At 37.1% G+C, this 15,128-nt stretch overlaps 1 protein-coding gene across 13 annotated transcripts in view; it reads left to right on the top strand.

Moving 5' to 3' along the window:
- The window catches only part of EYA4 (EYA transcriptional coactivator and phosphatase 4), a 141,239-nt gene that overhangs the window by 61,536 nt on the left and 64,575 nt on the right, over positions 1-15,128 (top strand). For all 13 annotated transcript variants that reach the window (XM_039707584.1, XM_039707588.1, XM_039707585.1 and 10 more), the window contains one exon: positions 13,889-13,938. In XM_039707584.1, the coding sequence (XP_039563518.1) occupies positions 13,889-13,938 (50 nt within the window). The remainder of the gene's footprint in view (positions 1-13,888; positions 13,939-15,128) is intronic.

Here is a 15,128-nt window from a genome sequence, read left to right as displayed (position 1 = left end):
AGAATCCCAGGATAGTAAAATTCATATATTATTTTACCAAGGGTTAATCAATTATTTGCTTCCTAGATATTGAAGAAAAGTCCTTTTCTTGTTCTCATTGTAAATCTGTAATTGTTTTTCACATTAATTTCAGGCATAAGTCAAGACTTGTAAGTCATTAAATGACCTTTACAATCACATAAGTTTGCTTACTCATCTGGTATAACTCATAGTAAAACCTTTGGAAGGTAAAATAATCTGAAGTGATTTAACATAAACAGAGATTCTGTGTGTATTATCTGTATTTATTTGCACACATGCATCAGAAGTTGTTTTGTGTGTTTACATGAATGATTGAACAATTCTTTTCAGCAAGGGTGTTCTCGTGGATAAAATGAATTGTCCCATTATGAGATTTTTGCTGTGCTTGAAGTATTTATACTGCTATCCCAGGTGAGCTCTGCATTCAATTACAGCCACAGCTAAGAACCAAATGTCCATGTTGCTCTGAACATTCAAACTGTTAGCTCCACTGAAGCTGATTGATACTTGGATTTTAAAGCAAATAAGGACTAACTTTTGCCCGTGGCAAAATATCTTTGAAGTTTCGTGCCTGTGCCGCGGCTGGATTAGCTAAGTGATAGCGCTGGGGCTGGGACTGTGACCCTGTTGTGCTTGGCAGGTTGTGATAAATGGGGGAATCTTTCTTAACCTCGTGGCCAGAACATTCCAGGATCAGGTCGGGGAGACAGGAGAGAAGGGAGGAGAGTCGAAAGATGCAGGAGATTTGGCATGTTGAGCCGGAGACAAAGGACACTTTCTCACTTGTCTGGAGTAGGGGTGAATGCACGAAGTCTTGTGGGAAGAATGGCTGCAGATGCGTTAAAAATGTTCTTTATTGTACTTTATTGTAACTCCTGGGCATTGCCCTGGGTACGTGAAATTCATCCTTCACTGTGAAGCTGTCTCTTTATTTTTGTTTTGAATGCTTTGAGAGTTTAGGGAATCTTGGTTGTTATATTTTCCTAAACTAAAGAGTTTTTTTTAATTTAATACTTGAGATGGGTATATAAAACCATCCAAAATAAATTGGAAGAATTCCTTATTCCAAGTAATTGCCTGCTGGCTAAAGAATTTACTGGAGGACAGCAAATATAAACAAAATGGTATGAATTTGGAAAAACAAACCTCGACAAGTTAATTGATTGCTTCTGGAAAACTAGTTCAACTATTTTGTATATAAAACACCTTTAAAATTAAACTATATTTTCCAATATTTTCAAATTATGCATTTTAATATAACAGTATTAATAATAATAATAATAAAATAATAAAATCCCTTTAGATATACTAAAGATCTATAGTGAGATATTACCAGTCAAATTTTCAAACCTGAAAAAAGAGACAAAATTGGCCTACATGTGAGCTGAAATATGATCTGTCAAGTGGTTCCTTCTTATGGCAGTATTTTAAGAGCTGTATTGCCTCTGATGTTGTCCCCCTTGGTTAATAAAGAAAAATATATTATTAGCTGATAGTTTGAGGTTTATTTACATACTTTATGCTGTAAATACAGCTATTCTGACTAGTGCTAAGAGCATAATGCAAGAGACAAAAACAAAATCAAATATTCTTAATGTAATTTCTAATTGTGGCTGTTGTTGTTACAAGTATACAACCAAATGCATGTTCTTGGGTATAAATACTATTGATCATTTATCCTTTTATGATTAATTTCCCTGAATGACATTTTAGCCCTACAATATTAACAGGGTTTTTAATTAATGTTGTGTTGTAAATGTTCATTAGTATTTGAATAATCAAATCTAAATCATATGCATAAAAAGTAGTCTCACTACATAGCATAGGAGTTTGCTTCTGTGATGCTAAATAGCACCTAGTAACTAAAGTGCACAGTATGTGCAGTATATTTTCCTATGTGTTTATTAGAAAGGATTTTATCTGTAGTTTGCCTTTTCTAAGTTATTATTCTTTTCCGTATACCCCTAAAAAAAAGGAAAGAAGAGGGGGAAAAAAGAAGAAAAAAAAGGGACTCTTTTCCAAGCAGCATTTTCTTTCACTGACATGTCTACTGACGTATTCCAAAGGCACTGAAAATTAAAGTAACCAGAAACAAAGTAAATTTGGCTCCCTGATGATACAAATGCATGTGAATAGGTCTTTAGTTTATAGCCAGTGTTTGTGAGATCTTACACTGCAGCACTGTATGTCTTTTTATCTGACCTCTAACAAATTCTTTTTTCACTAGTTGGATAATATCTGGACCACAAAAAACTTATTATTTCATTTTCACCATCAAGTAGTTTGGACTACAAATAATCCTTTGCATCCTTACTATGAGAGAAATAGATTACTGAAGTTCTTAGTTATCTGATGTAGTTTACAATTGTTAGAACAGCTGCTTGAAGTTGTTGCTAAAATTCTAAACAAATTAGCTTCAGTAATGTGGGAGAACAGAAATGTATGAAGCTAGGAAAAAGCACAGCTGTTCACTGTTGGTGTACGGATTTACTTGGTAATTCTCTAATTAGACTATGATGTGCACTTATTACCTTCTCTTTCCACTTTTTTTTTCAAAAGTTTTGAACACAATTTAAAAAATTATTTGTAGCATAGTCATTTGCATGCACTTAATGCAGGTGGTTTTAATTGGAATAGCCTCAGTGCATTGTGTAAAAATACTAGTGTTGTACAATTAGCTGATGACTTCAGCTTGGGCTGTTTTCATAGACCAAATTATTTGTTCATGATCATTCATAGATATTATCTGTGGAAAAGTCAGATATTTATAACTGAATACCTTTGATCTACTACCAGGAGAAAAGCTACCACAGAAAAGCAGAACCCTTTTTTATTGCTGGGGCTTTGTGGCAGGTTTTTTTCAGTTTTATTTTATTTTAGTACTGTTTTAACATAATTCCCATCTTCCACAATGCCTACAAGACTCTGCCAGCTGTTAATAGGTAGACAGGTGCTGGGCTAAAATCATGTTCATATTACCTGCTCATATTACCTTGTTCATCTCCTTCCAACCTGTCTTATTGCTCTGTCCACCTGTTGCTTCTTGGCATTAATTGAGCCTCCTGTCCTACTAAGGCATATTCAGACTCACCTTCATTATTCTGAATTGTTGCACTGACAGTAACAGGCCAAACCACCATGATCCAATTTAGGCCTAAGCTTAAATCTTTGTGGGCTTGTCCCAAGGCTGACAACCCCTCTGCTCAGGGAATGGCTTTTGCTGGAGGAGTGAATACAGCGTCACCTCAGGCTGCTGTGGCTGAAGCCATGCAGAATTTGGCAGAGCTGGATCGATGTCACTCTGCAGTCATTGCAGTTGGTCACAAAGAGCCTCTTTTCATCCTCAGGTCTCTGCACACGCACACAGCATAAACGTGCTCTTGCCTTTCAGATTTGTGAAGGAGCACAGTGGATAACAGGTATTTTTACTGATAAAAATTATCAACGTTTTGATAATGAAGAAGTCAGTCAATTATCTGTGAATAATGTTCAGTTTAATTTTCTCATCTTTCTGGTACTCTGTGTCACTTACAACACTGTCAATTGAATATGTCTCTCCTGAGAGATGAAGAAGGATCCAAAAAACACAAAAGTGACTTGAGTTCTTCTTACTAGCTGCACACTGAGAAGTGTACTGAAAATCTGCAGTAGTTTCTCTCCTTTTCTGAAGGACCTGTGCAACGTTACCTCTAATTTTGTATGACATGTGTATGACGGACAGGTCACACAGGGTGGATTATGCTGGCAGACACTGCAGGTAATAACTGGTCTCCTACCATTACATCTGGCTCCTACAGCTTGGGTAAGACCAAAAGTGAAGAAAAGTTGGCTGAAAAGTATCTGAGCAAAATTGGCACCAGTGAACAAGTGGCTAAACTTGGAAGAGCTTGTAGGAAGAGCTTGCCATGTTTTCTGGAATAATTCAAACCTCAACCTAGGAACTTTTGGATTGCCAATAAATCAAGTTGTCATGTAGCTGAATCCATATACAATGCTTTCAGTGTGCCCAAACTATTCCATCCCGTTCTGTCAGACCAGGATCTGAGTCAGGTATTCATTCATTCTTAAACAGGTTGTACTTCTCTGAAGACTTCAGTGCTTGAAAACTAATTAGTACAAAGGTCGCATCGAGTAAGGGTATGGTGAACACATTAGAGCTGTTTTTCTCTTCCTGAGCTTTTTGAATATAGTTCAAAACCACAATCCTTGTCCTTAAATCCTTTAAAGTCCCTTTAGTTCTGGGATGAAGAATGCAGCTGATGAGTATGCTTCTCCAAGACAGAGAGAATAGTGCAACTGATGGTTTTTCAGACGTCGCTTACTTAACATTGACCCAGGGTTGGTGGGTTAGCTGCTCTCAATGCAGCTAAAAAACATAACATATTTGACCAAGAATAAGGCACATTTTCTGAGGGCTGATCTCCTTTAACCTTAGCACATTGCAATATGTATATTTAAAACACAGAAGACAAACAAAAGAGTACAAAGAGAGTAAAATAAATTCTTTGTTAAATCAGAATATTTTACATATATGTATTTAATCATCTTAGTGGTGATTTGAGAGATGTGAGATCATCTTGTTTACTGCATTGGGGTATCAATATGCTCCTTGGTAAAAACCAGGATAGTGAAGTACAGAAAGGAAATGATCGACAAGGCCATTTGTTTAAATTTCATGTAAGTGAGGGATGAAAAAATTGTGACAAGTGTTCTTTGATCTCAAGGGGAAAGACAGATTACTTTGTGATGAGGCAAACGAGTCAGGAGAGAAGTTGTCCTTTGTTTCTGCGGGGGTCAGTATGTAAGCTCTTGGGTGAACTAAGGGGAAGCTGGATTCCAATGGGACACCAGCATTGTCAGAACAGAAAAGCGCCTTGAGGCAGACATACTTGACTTGTGGTGGCAAAGTCAGCATTAGCAGTAGAAATATATTGTACTGTTCCTCATACAAGTTGGTTTCCACATGAAAAGAAAACAGCATGTTTTATTATGCTTTATGGCACAGTACTATAGGCCTTTAACAAAATAGCTTGAAGTATTTGCATGATCTATTTGCAACATGGCCAAGTTAACACAGCCATAGGAGCATTAACTTTTGAACTTCCTGACTTTCATTGCTTTAAATTTCAGCTTCAAAGTTTACTCTTTTTTTCTTTGCATTTGTTGGCCCTGGTTGGTTTTGAAAAGCAGGAGGAAAGAAAATAAGTTCAGGTTTTCCGAGGAAGTTCTGAATTTTATGCATATAACAGGAGATGACTTGGTATTCCTTTGAATATTAAATGATACCTCCAAAGCAGCTTTGATATACCTAGTTTGATTACAATAATCTGTGGAGCTGAGGAATCACAAGGTGAAATCTAGAAAGCATTGCACAGCATAACTGTTTTCCTGCATTTCAGTATGTTGGGGTTTTTTTGCCTGAGCAGAGATCAATGGTATTTGGGAATATTTAAAAAGCAAACACTTAAAAAAAATGCTGCGGTTGCTACAAAGCTGGAGGACATCATGTGAACATAACTGAAGTGAAAGCAGTAAGCATTTTCCATGTCTAGATTAGGAATGGTATCTTCTAGCTCATTGCCAGTTTGGAGATACCAGGAAGACACCAAGGGTATACTTGCAGATTCAGCTTCACTGAGATATGGTGCTGACATGAAAAGTCAAAAAAAAAAAAAAAAAAAGCCAAAGGTTTGTATTTAGGTTGGTGTGGGCATTTATTAAGAGATGCTGGGAGTAGGAGGGAGGGAGAGAGCTAGGAAAATAATGTGAGAGAAAGAAAAGAGAATGAGAGAAAACCAGTTAGTGCATTAGTATTTTTTCCCAAATCTGAATTTGTGAATTTGTTGATAAATGAGCTCCATGCTGGTGGAGTTTCCAAACCTTGGCCTTTGGAAGATTGGAATGGGGAACTAATTCCTTTCTCTCTTCTCTTCTCTTCTCTTCTGCCAGGCCCACCCTCCCAGCTGCAGTGAAAAGCATTCTGTGAGCTCTGAGCTATTAGGTAACTCAGGCTGAAACAAAAAGTGCCATTGTAGTATGGCATTTGCCCTGCCTGACCCACCAGTTAGGGGAAGGTGAATTTCCTTCTTTCATTGTACACAAACAAACAAAAAGAAAAAGAGAATGCCAATTTTTCCCACAGTGCATGCATAAATGCTTTTCAAAATGTACAAGTTAGTACTTTACAGGTTCCAGTCGCTTAAATTATGACTTGACTGTTACACCCTCTGATATTTTTAGTGCACTTGTGCCAAAGGCAGTTTAAAATGTGTTTTAAAAATGTTTGCAGGTATAAAAGATTTTAAAAACGCTTAGAGCTCTGAACTGTTTGAACCCATTAGTCATGTTGCAAAAACAAACACATAGGAAACCTTTCCACTAGCAAGAAATTACCAAGGAAGGAATGTTTAGTCCCCAATGATAGCATATGAGTAAGAAAATTGAAGAGTTAAAGTTTTCTCAGATTTTATCAATCATGTCACCTTAATGATACCTTCATTCTCTAAAACTTCTCAATAGAAACGGAGTTTCATGTTTTACTTATACAAAGCTTTCTGATTTATGTTTTACAAAGGCTTGTGTCAATGGTAAGACTGTGCAGCATGCCCAAAAGAAATGATCGTTATAGTCTCATTGGAAATATGAAAAAGGTATTTACCTGGATTGATTAAATTCCCATTAACTTCAATGTGTATGTAATGTGCACACCAGCAAGAGCTCTAGTGTGTCACTGCTCATCATTCCAGCCTGGTGAAATAAGACCTAAATGAAATGCAGTGCCTCTTTGCAGCTCTTTGGGCTGTCTATGGACTGGTTGCTGGTTTGTCCACACTGTTCTCAGCAGCAATTTGTACAGAAAATCCAAAACATTTTGAGAGTCATGAAGATTGTCATCTGAAGAAGTGGAAGTATTTAAGATTATTGTATGGTTTTTAAGACATAGCTTCTTCTTAAAATTACTATGTTCAGTGACTGGTTCAAAGGAGCTGAGGCTCTAAAACATGTGACTTCCTTGGGAGCCATCCCTCTCTGTTTTAAAATCAGTGTTGCCAACAAAGAAGATTTCATGGAGGATGTCATGAGGCACACAGGCTTTGCCCCTCTCTCTTTTACAGCACCATTCCATTTCCTCAGTGTTTCCCAACTACCTGCGTTTCAGCAGGTAACTGGAGAGTAGAAGCCATTAGTCACATTTAATTGGGTGTAATTCCCCTCTGCCTGAAATGGATGACTACTCTAGGTCCAGTAAAATGCATCTGTATCTTTCTGTTAGATCTAAAGGAAGCCTTATGTGACAAGCCTGGACCAATTTAGATGCCTGAACTGTAGTTATTTAATACTAAATATATCCCTTCTGGATTAGTTTTCCTTGTGAGTTAGGTGTACATCTTCTAGTGGATCTGACCAGAGTTACTACTGTAACTTCATGATGCATTTCATCAAGAACAAATCTATCTTAGGAAAGGTTTGCATGGAAAACAGAAGTGATGGTGGAACAGCAGTGACTTCCCTTGTTCCCATCCCTTGCTCTCACCCCTTAGAGGCATGGAAACATATCTGATGTCTTTGAATATGAAGTCTCCTCTGCTGTGCTACATAAAATGCAAAAGTCAGCATCAGCAGTCTGCTTTAATACTCAAAACTTTTAAATAATTTGCACTTTACTTTCATTTTCAAAAAAGTGTATTCAAACCTCAATTTTGTTTTGATTAGAGTTTTCAATTGTAGTTGATGGCATAGTGATTTCATTACTAAGAAAACAGAAGAGACCCTGAATAGCTGGTTTAGGTGATGACCAGACATGTTGTTTCCACTAGGGAACTAGCTCATATAGACTTTTATTAAGAAAAACCAAACTAACAACCAAAAAACTCCTTAAACAGTGAATTTTAGAACAATTTATGTAGCATATTTTTACTTATTCTTCCATTACAATCAGAACTTTTGTTTTCAGATCTGCTGAAATATGACAAATTCATGGTGTGATTCAGATAAAATACAACTATGTACAGTCTTTGCACTGTGAAAAATAGGGGGAAAAATCAATTTTCTATTGCTTCAAGTTCTTTCACTCAACAGTAACATCAGTGTTTGGGGTTTTAACTACATCAGAAATGTAATTAAAATTTGCTTGTGCACAAAAGTGTAGTCTTACATTTTCACATACATTTTAATTTCATTTAATATTGTATTTTAATACAAACTTTATATAATGTTATTATTGTCACTAGATTTAAGTGAGCAATATACTTATGAGAGTTATGTAAATGTGGCAGAATAGTGAATTACTGTGAAAAAATAATTTCAGAATTTGGGATTATTTAGTATTCTTTTCATATGTTTCTCTAGGTCTACCCAGCATATGTTTGATTTTGCAGAAGCTTCACTGAGATTTTGTCTTCACAGGACATACATAATTGGAGTATTATTTGAATTCAGTCTTCAAAAAACTGCTTCACTTTCAAGAATATTTGTTGTTCTGTTGTGGGGTTTTTTAATTAAATCAAAAGCACATATATTTTCTGCATGGCTACGATTTGTGACTCAATCCCAGCACTGTATCTGTAAGCAAACCCTTGCCCTGTTTTTGTTGGTCAAGTAAATGACATTATTTGTTTTGTGGTATCAATGACAGCAGAGGAAATCTTTAGCAAAGATGTGTACAAAGGCATTGTAAAGACAGTCTCCAGTAAGGTTTTTTTGTTGTCAAGACTGTTATAAAACTCCATGTAAACACTATCAAAGTGAGCATGTAAAAAACATTTGAGGAGAAATACTTTTCTGTGCTATTCATACTCATTGCAGTGTCACTGATATCCTTAGTCATATTCTTCTACCTGTTATTTCCATCAAGTTCCCCTGCCTATGCCATCCTCTCCTGGAGCTGTTCTACAGACATAGTCCCTTCCCTGAGCAGCGAGCAGAGATGGGTCAGCTTCCTTCAGAGCAATTTGCTGTAGGGAGACATCCAGGCAGTGCAAGTGCACTTGCTCTGCCCATATTCCAGAGCAATCACACAGCCTGAGGAAGCACAAAGATGTGGTTTGAGGTTGTCCTTGTGTCTGCAAAAAGTGCTTTTCTTTCTTCATTCTTGTCTCCTTGATGTTAGAGCCTCCACACCACCACCATGCATAGCTGCTTCCTCCAGACCCAAAGCATCGCAGGTTCTACTCAGCCCTGTTGCAACCCTACTGATTTAGGATGGATCTCAAGGCCGTAATTGGTGCAGTAGATGAGGGAACTCAGCAGATTCATTGCCAGAATAATTTAGTGCTGATGTGGCAAGATTTTTTAGCTGTAAGTGTTAGAAGGGATTTCTCACCTGTGTTGCATTACGAGTTTAATACCACCAGTGTGTGTGTGTGTGAGAACACCTCACAGAGCAGGACCATTTCATGGTTTAACATTTAGTGTAATGGGGTCCAATAAAATCGTGTTAAAAGATGTTAATGTTGCAAAGCAAAACATCAGAAGCAAGGAAATGCCAGAATTAATATGGCCTGTGGAAATTCAGCTTCTTGCACATTATGGTGCAGATCTTATTACCTGACATCCTAGGCTTTCCAGGGGGTGTCTTTTTTTCCAGTAATGCATAGTTATATTTTTCTTTTAATGTTCCTCACTGTATCTTTGTTAAACATGAAGAATCCAAAGCCCAATTAATATAAAATCCTTTATCATGTAAATATTTATCATATACCTTTATTTCAGTTCTTTGCTGCCTAATAAATGCATATCTTTTTCACAGTGACCTTAAATTATCAGACACTTTTAACAGTGTTCATATTTGAACAGGTGAAGGTAGAAAATGTATAAAACTTTGATTATTTTAAATAAAAGTTTAAGCCAAATGGGACTTTCATTTTTCTACATAAAAGTAACATTTGTACACAATCTTATAAGTTCAAGGTATATTTTCCCTTGGAAAATAAGCTTGGATCATTAATTAGGTCTTCTGTACCACTGGAGTAGCAAAACTAGTCCACTGCTCAGACTGGTCACTAATGACTTTTGTAATGAGTTTCACAGGTATCTGATGAGTGCTTAAGGTTATGTTTGTGGTGTTAGTGCCAAATCTAGAAGAGAGGACAGCAAACTGTGGTGTTCCATCTCAGCCAGTCCCAGTATTCTTCTTCTGTCCACATCATACCCCTGCCTCTGTCACATTTTTTGCATTTGGCTTCTGCTCTCCTCTAGTTTTGACACCATGGAGAGCCCATTCTTCTTTTGTGCCCTGATTTCTGTTCCTACTCCCTGTTCTTTTTTTCTCTCTTTTTCCTCCCTTCATTTGAGTCTATAGGGTTGTTTTTTTTTTAACTTTCAGGGTACTTCCTGGGTACCCTGTACCCAGGGCACTGCACAGTGGGAGATGGAACTGACTAAGAGGGACAGTTTTGATAGTGTCAAATTTCCTGATGGCATGGGGTTCTCCAGGCACTCAGAAGTAATCCTGAGGCTTGTTCAGCACCAGCATCTTTGAGATGGAAATTCAATGCAGATAGGGTCTTCAGAAATTCAGGAGCCACACTGCAACAGGAGCTCACCAACAGGAGTGACAACAGGCCTTTTAGAATCTTACAAACTGAAATAAATGTGGACACCATTTTACAGAAATTATAATTCCTGGGTGTTGGTAATTCTCCCCCTCCCCTTTCAATTCTGGAATTTTGCCTCCAACTTTCAGGAGCTGAAGCCAATCAGCAGCATAATGACGTGACATTCAAAACATGAACACGGCAGTCTGTTCTCACAAATATTTGTATTTGAAGGTTTTTAGCTGAAACTTTACAAACAATTTGTAGCAGGCAACCAGAGTAGGAAAGTTCAGTACAGTTCAACAGAATTCAAACTAAAACTGGAATCTTACTCTTGTGAATGATTCTCAACATGCATTTAACTAAAACGGTGAGAAAACCTGTGTAAACAGAGAGAGGGAAAGGAAAACAGAGCAGGAGTAAAGAAAAAGGTTCTTTTTATAGCATTTAACACATGAGAATGTAAATAAATGTGGTGTTAGTGAAAGTTAATTATTTTGAAAACAGTCAGCAAGGCAGATTAAGAGGTAAAACAGTGCAGCTGAAGACAAAGGAAACAATATTTAGTCTTTGATCAGACATTTTCACAGTGATTTTCTGTTCACCTTCAAGGGTGGCATAATTTTATGAATAACAGAATTTGTTTTGCTACTTGAGTAGCCTTGAAGAGAAATGGTGTTCATTCCATATGGCCACTTGAAAGAAAATCCCATGCCTGTTCGTCCTTTAAGAAATAACATTTTTATTTATTAAATATTTTCTCTCAAAGAGGGACCCTAAAGATATACAATGAAGTTTACATTTAGTCTCAGAGGACAAGCCAAATCTATACTCTATGCTTCTGCACATTTCTTCAGATAATGATCATAGATAAACTTCATCATCTATGTGCCAAGCAACAAACCTGAAATACTCTCACTTTTTAAGCATTTTGCTTTCATTGCAATATTCTTAAATAAGAAATAGTCTTTTTTTTTCTTCCCAAGTTTATTGCATCACACAGGAAGTGAGTATTTTTGATACAATTGCTCAGTGGCTTTTCTGCTATGACCTTTCAACTTTTATCAACATTTATCAGTTCAGGTTTTTTGGTGGTAATTTTTTGGTTCTTTTTTTTTTAATGTTTAATGTTAATTTATATGGATAAAGCATAATTTTTCAGATATTTAGATTGCTTTGTAATGTTGGTCAAAACAAAATGCAGTAGTCGTGTGAGCTATGGTAGGAAAACTCATCTGTGAGTATCCAATTACTGTATCATCCCTGCCCACGAAAACTAGGGGTCTTAATATATTCTTCATATTAAAAGTGCTCAGATTATGTTAATGTGTGATGGAACTATCTTTGGGCTTCTGTGGTAGTTGCCTACCACAAGACATGCTGTCACTTTGAAAAATCCAGGTGTTGGGATATCTGGGTGACAGACTCTCCAGCAGCTGATTAACGTCAGTGGTTGAACTTCGCAGACCTGGGGAGTGAGATCTGAGCCCCAGTGCATATGTGAGAGACAGTGCTACTGGTGGCAACCACAGAATAGAAAAGAAATTGGAAAGGAATGTATAAATGCCAGTAAATTTAAGAGCAAGGAGATAACAAAAATATGGTGGAAGTGAGAGTATGGTAAAGGGACATGGAAAAAGAAGATCTACTAGGGTTTATCTATATAGCTACTAGGCATATACTTACTTTTCTAATTAATTTTACTTATGTTATTGTATTTTATAGCTCTCAATACATTATGTTTTCAGTCATTTTAACTTATATTTTATATGCAAAATGAAAATATTACCTTTCTGGTCAAACCTCTATAACTCAGTTGAAACAAACTGCTCCTGAATTTAAACACGTCCTGTCAAGGAGAGACTGTTGTAATTTCAGTGTCTTTAAATGATTTTGAATATATTTTTTGAACAGTTCTCTCTGACACTGACACACTCAGGAGACAGTACAATAATCTGAATTACTATATCTCATGTTTGTATATAATGCACACTGAAGGCATTTTTCATGGCAGATGCTCATATGCTTATAAATCTGAAGTATTTTGCTGTATTTCAGATGTTATGCTACTTTAATGACAATGGTTTAGCACAAAACTATAGCAATGATGTTTGCACCTAAATGTTTATGAAATACTGCCTGTCAGGTTTGGGTTTGTGTGAACCCTGACTGTGTCTCATGCTCTGTGAGTGGCTCATCTCTATGAGTGATGTTCCGTGGTATTTAGCTGAGCGAACTTATATATCTATATAATATTTACCATTAGTCAAATCCTTTTTTCTGTTGGGCCTGGTGAGTGTTTTGCCATTTGTCAATAACTTCAATAGAAGTGAGTCAAAGTCACTTTTTTTTTCCCTCTGAAATACTTTTAAAGTAGCAAAAAAGAAGAGTTTCTTGATGCAAGGTATCCTGAAAGTTGTCATTGAACTTGCTGTTTGTAAAGGGAATGATTTTTTTAATTGTGTCTCTCACACCAAGCGAGCCTTAGTGAGTGATATTTCTAGGTGGGTTTAAAACCGGAACTTCGAAACCTCCCACAGAGCCCTGGATTTTGCATTAGCAAGCTAGCGAGCAAAATGTTTTTTCCTCTGCTGAAAATGCAAGTAATTTAGATTACCAGAAGGTACAATTAAACTTTTGCTGGAAATCATAAAGATCCCAAGGAGATACCTAGTCTGCAAGAGAACAGTTTTCTAATTTTTTTTTGACAGTGATGGATTTTATCACCTCCAATCAGCCTACAGCAGTGTATTGCAGAGATCAAGTTGGAAGCTAAAATTCCTTTTATGTACTTACGTCTTGCAATTATGAGTGAAAACAGTGCATGTATTCATTGGTGCAATAGGAAAATATAGTTAACATACAGTTAGCAGATTCACAAAATTAAAAATACCATATGAATTATTTAACTAATGGTGCGCTTTGCCCCAGAACCTGGTGTTTATTATTTTGAGCTTTAGCAGGAAACAGAAGCAGTATCAATTGGGGAAACATTTCTTGGCCAAGCTGAGAACAGTATGGCTTTCTCATTTCAAAGTGGGGAACCTGGTTCTTTGGTTTCTTTGTTCCTAGTTAAGACTACTCCCCAAGCTATTTTAGCTGAACATTTAACCCACTAATGGAGCCTGGGGAAGTGCAGTTGGCAGCTGTTCATGGGATAATAATGAAACACACTGTTTAGTACAGCAAAACGCTGCTGTAAAGTGCGGGAAATATTTTATAGAGATCCCGGTGAGCAGAGCAGGATCCGCTTTAAGTTCTGCTGTGATGGGGGGGAGCAAGAGGAAGTTGTGTTTCAAGTGAGAGTAACCAGCAGTGCTTTGCTCCTGCAGGTGAAGAAGCCGTGTCCGGAGTCCGATGGTTCAGAGCCGCAGAATCCCAGGTATGGTGCTGGAGGGCCGACGCCGACTGACTGCGGTGGCGGAGAGCAAGGCCGAGCTGTGCCGTGGATTTGTAACATCAGAGCCCCGGAGTTGCGTTTTGCAAAGAGCAAGTGGTTGGATCAGTTGTAGTGGTTTTCACTCTAGAAAAGGGATTTTTCCCTTTTCCCTGTAAAAGATGCAGCCTGGAGTCTGGGTTGTTGAGTGTAGATGATGGCATAACACTGAATGGTCACATTCAATTAAAAAAAATCCCAGCTATTAAATAGCGTAGGGAAATCTGTGTGATCAGCTCTCACTTTCTTCAGTTATCCCTTTTCTGCATATCTGAGTCTTGAAATTTATTGAAAATATAGTTTATTTCCAGTGTGGAAAACTAATTATTTATTTGGGAAAATTTGCCCTTACCAAAACTTCATTTTGTTTTCACATGTGAAAAACATGCTGTGTTCATAAGCTGGAAAGAAGCCATACATTCCTTTCCAGCACAGGCATTTCTAATATCATGTACATGGGAAAAAGGAAACAGATTTAACTTCCATGTTTTGCACATGCATGTATGTATATGGATAATTTTGAGCAAGTGAAGTAGTAACTGTTTTAGATGTGCATCTTCCTGATTGTTAGTAAACTGGTGAATAATTTTCTTCAATATTTAGTGAGTGCTCCTTGTCTTTGTCTCGCTTCTCTATAGAAGACTGTTCCAGTGTCATAAAAGCTCAGAAGCTTTCATTGTGAGGGGAGAGTCACAAAATAAACCTGACATTTCACTAACATTGTCACTAAAACTCAGAAAAGTTAAATAATTCAAGGTTTGCCCCCCAAACCTATCCTTACCTATATTTTAACTATGTTCCTTAATTATTGCAGCAGGATCCTCTGGGGGTCATCTGCAGCATCCAAAGCCATTGTAGTACCTGTGCCTTGAGCTGCACTGTGCACCATCTGATTTTTTTGATTAGATCATGTCTGTTATTAATATGTATTTTCATTTAGTTTGGTTAGAACGGAAAAGGGAAGAGATAGCTCAATGTCCAAGTATGCTTTCCGTGTAGTCAGTAGCAGTTTTGACCTGGACTTCAGTGGAAACTGCTTTGCCCTTCAGTACTCACAACTTCTAAATGAAAGACTTATTTGCTATGCTGCTGCTTTGGATTGAAATTTATTGTAAAGGTCAAGTTCTTTCTGAGTG

Source organism: Passer montanus, unplaced genomic scaffold, assembly GCF_014805655.1.
Source record: "Passer montanus isolate IOZ18808 unplaced genomic scaffold, ASM1480565v1 scaffold2, whole genome shotgun sequence".
Taxonomy (NCBI): Eukaryota; Metazoa; Chordata; class Aves; order Passeriformes; family Passeridae; genus Passer; species Passer montanus.
This window is presented reverse-complemented; position numbering and strand designations above follow the sequence as displayed.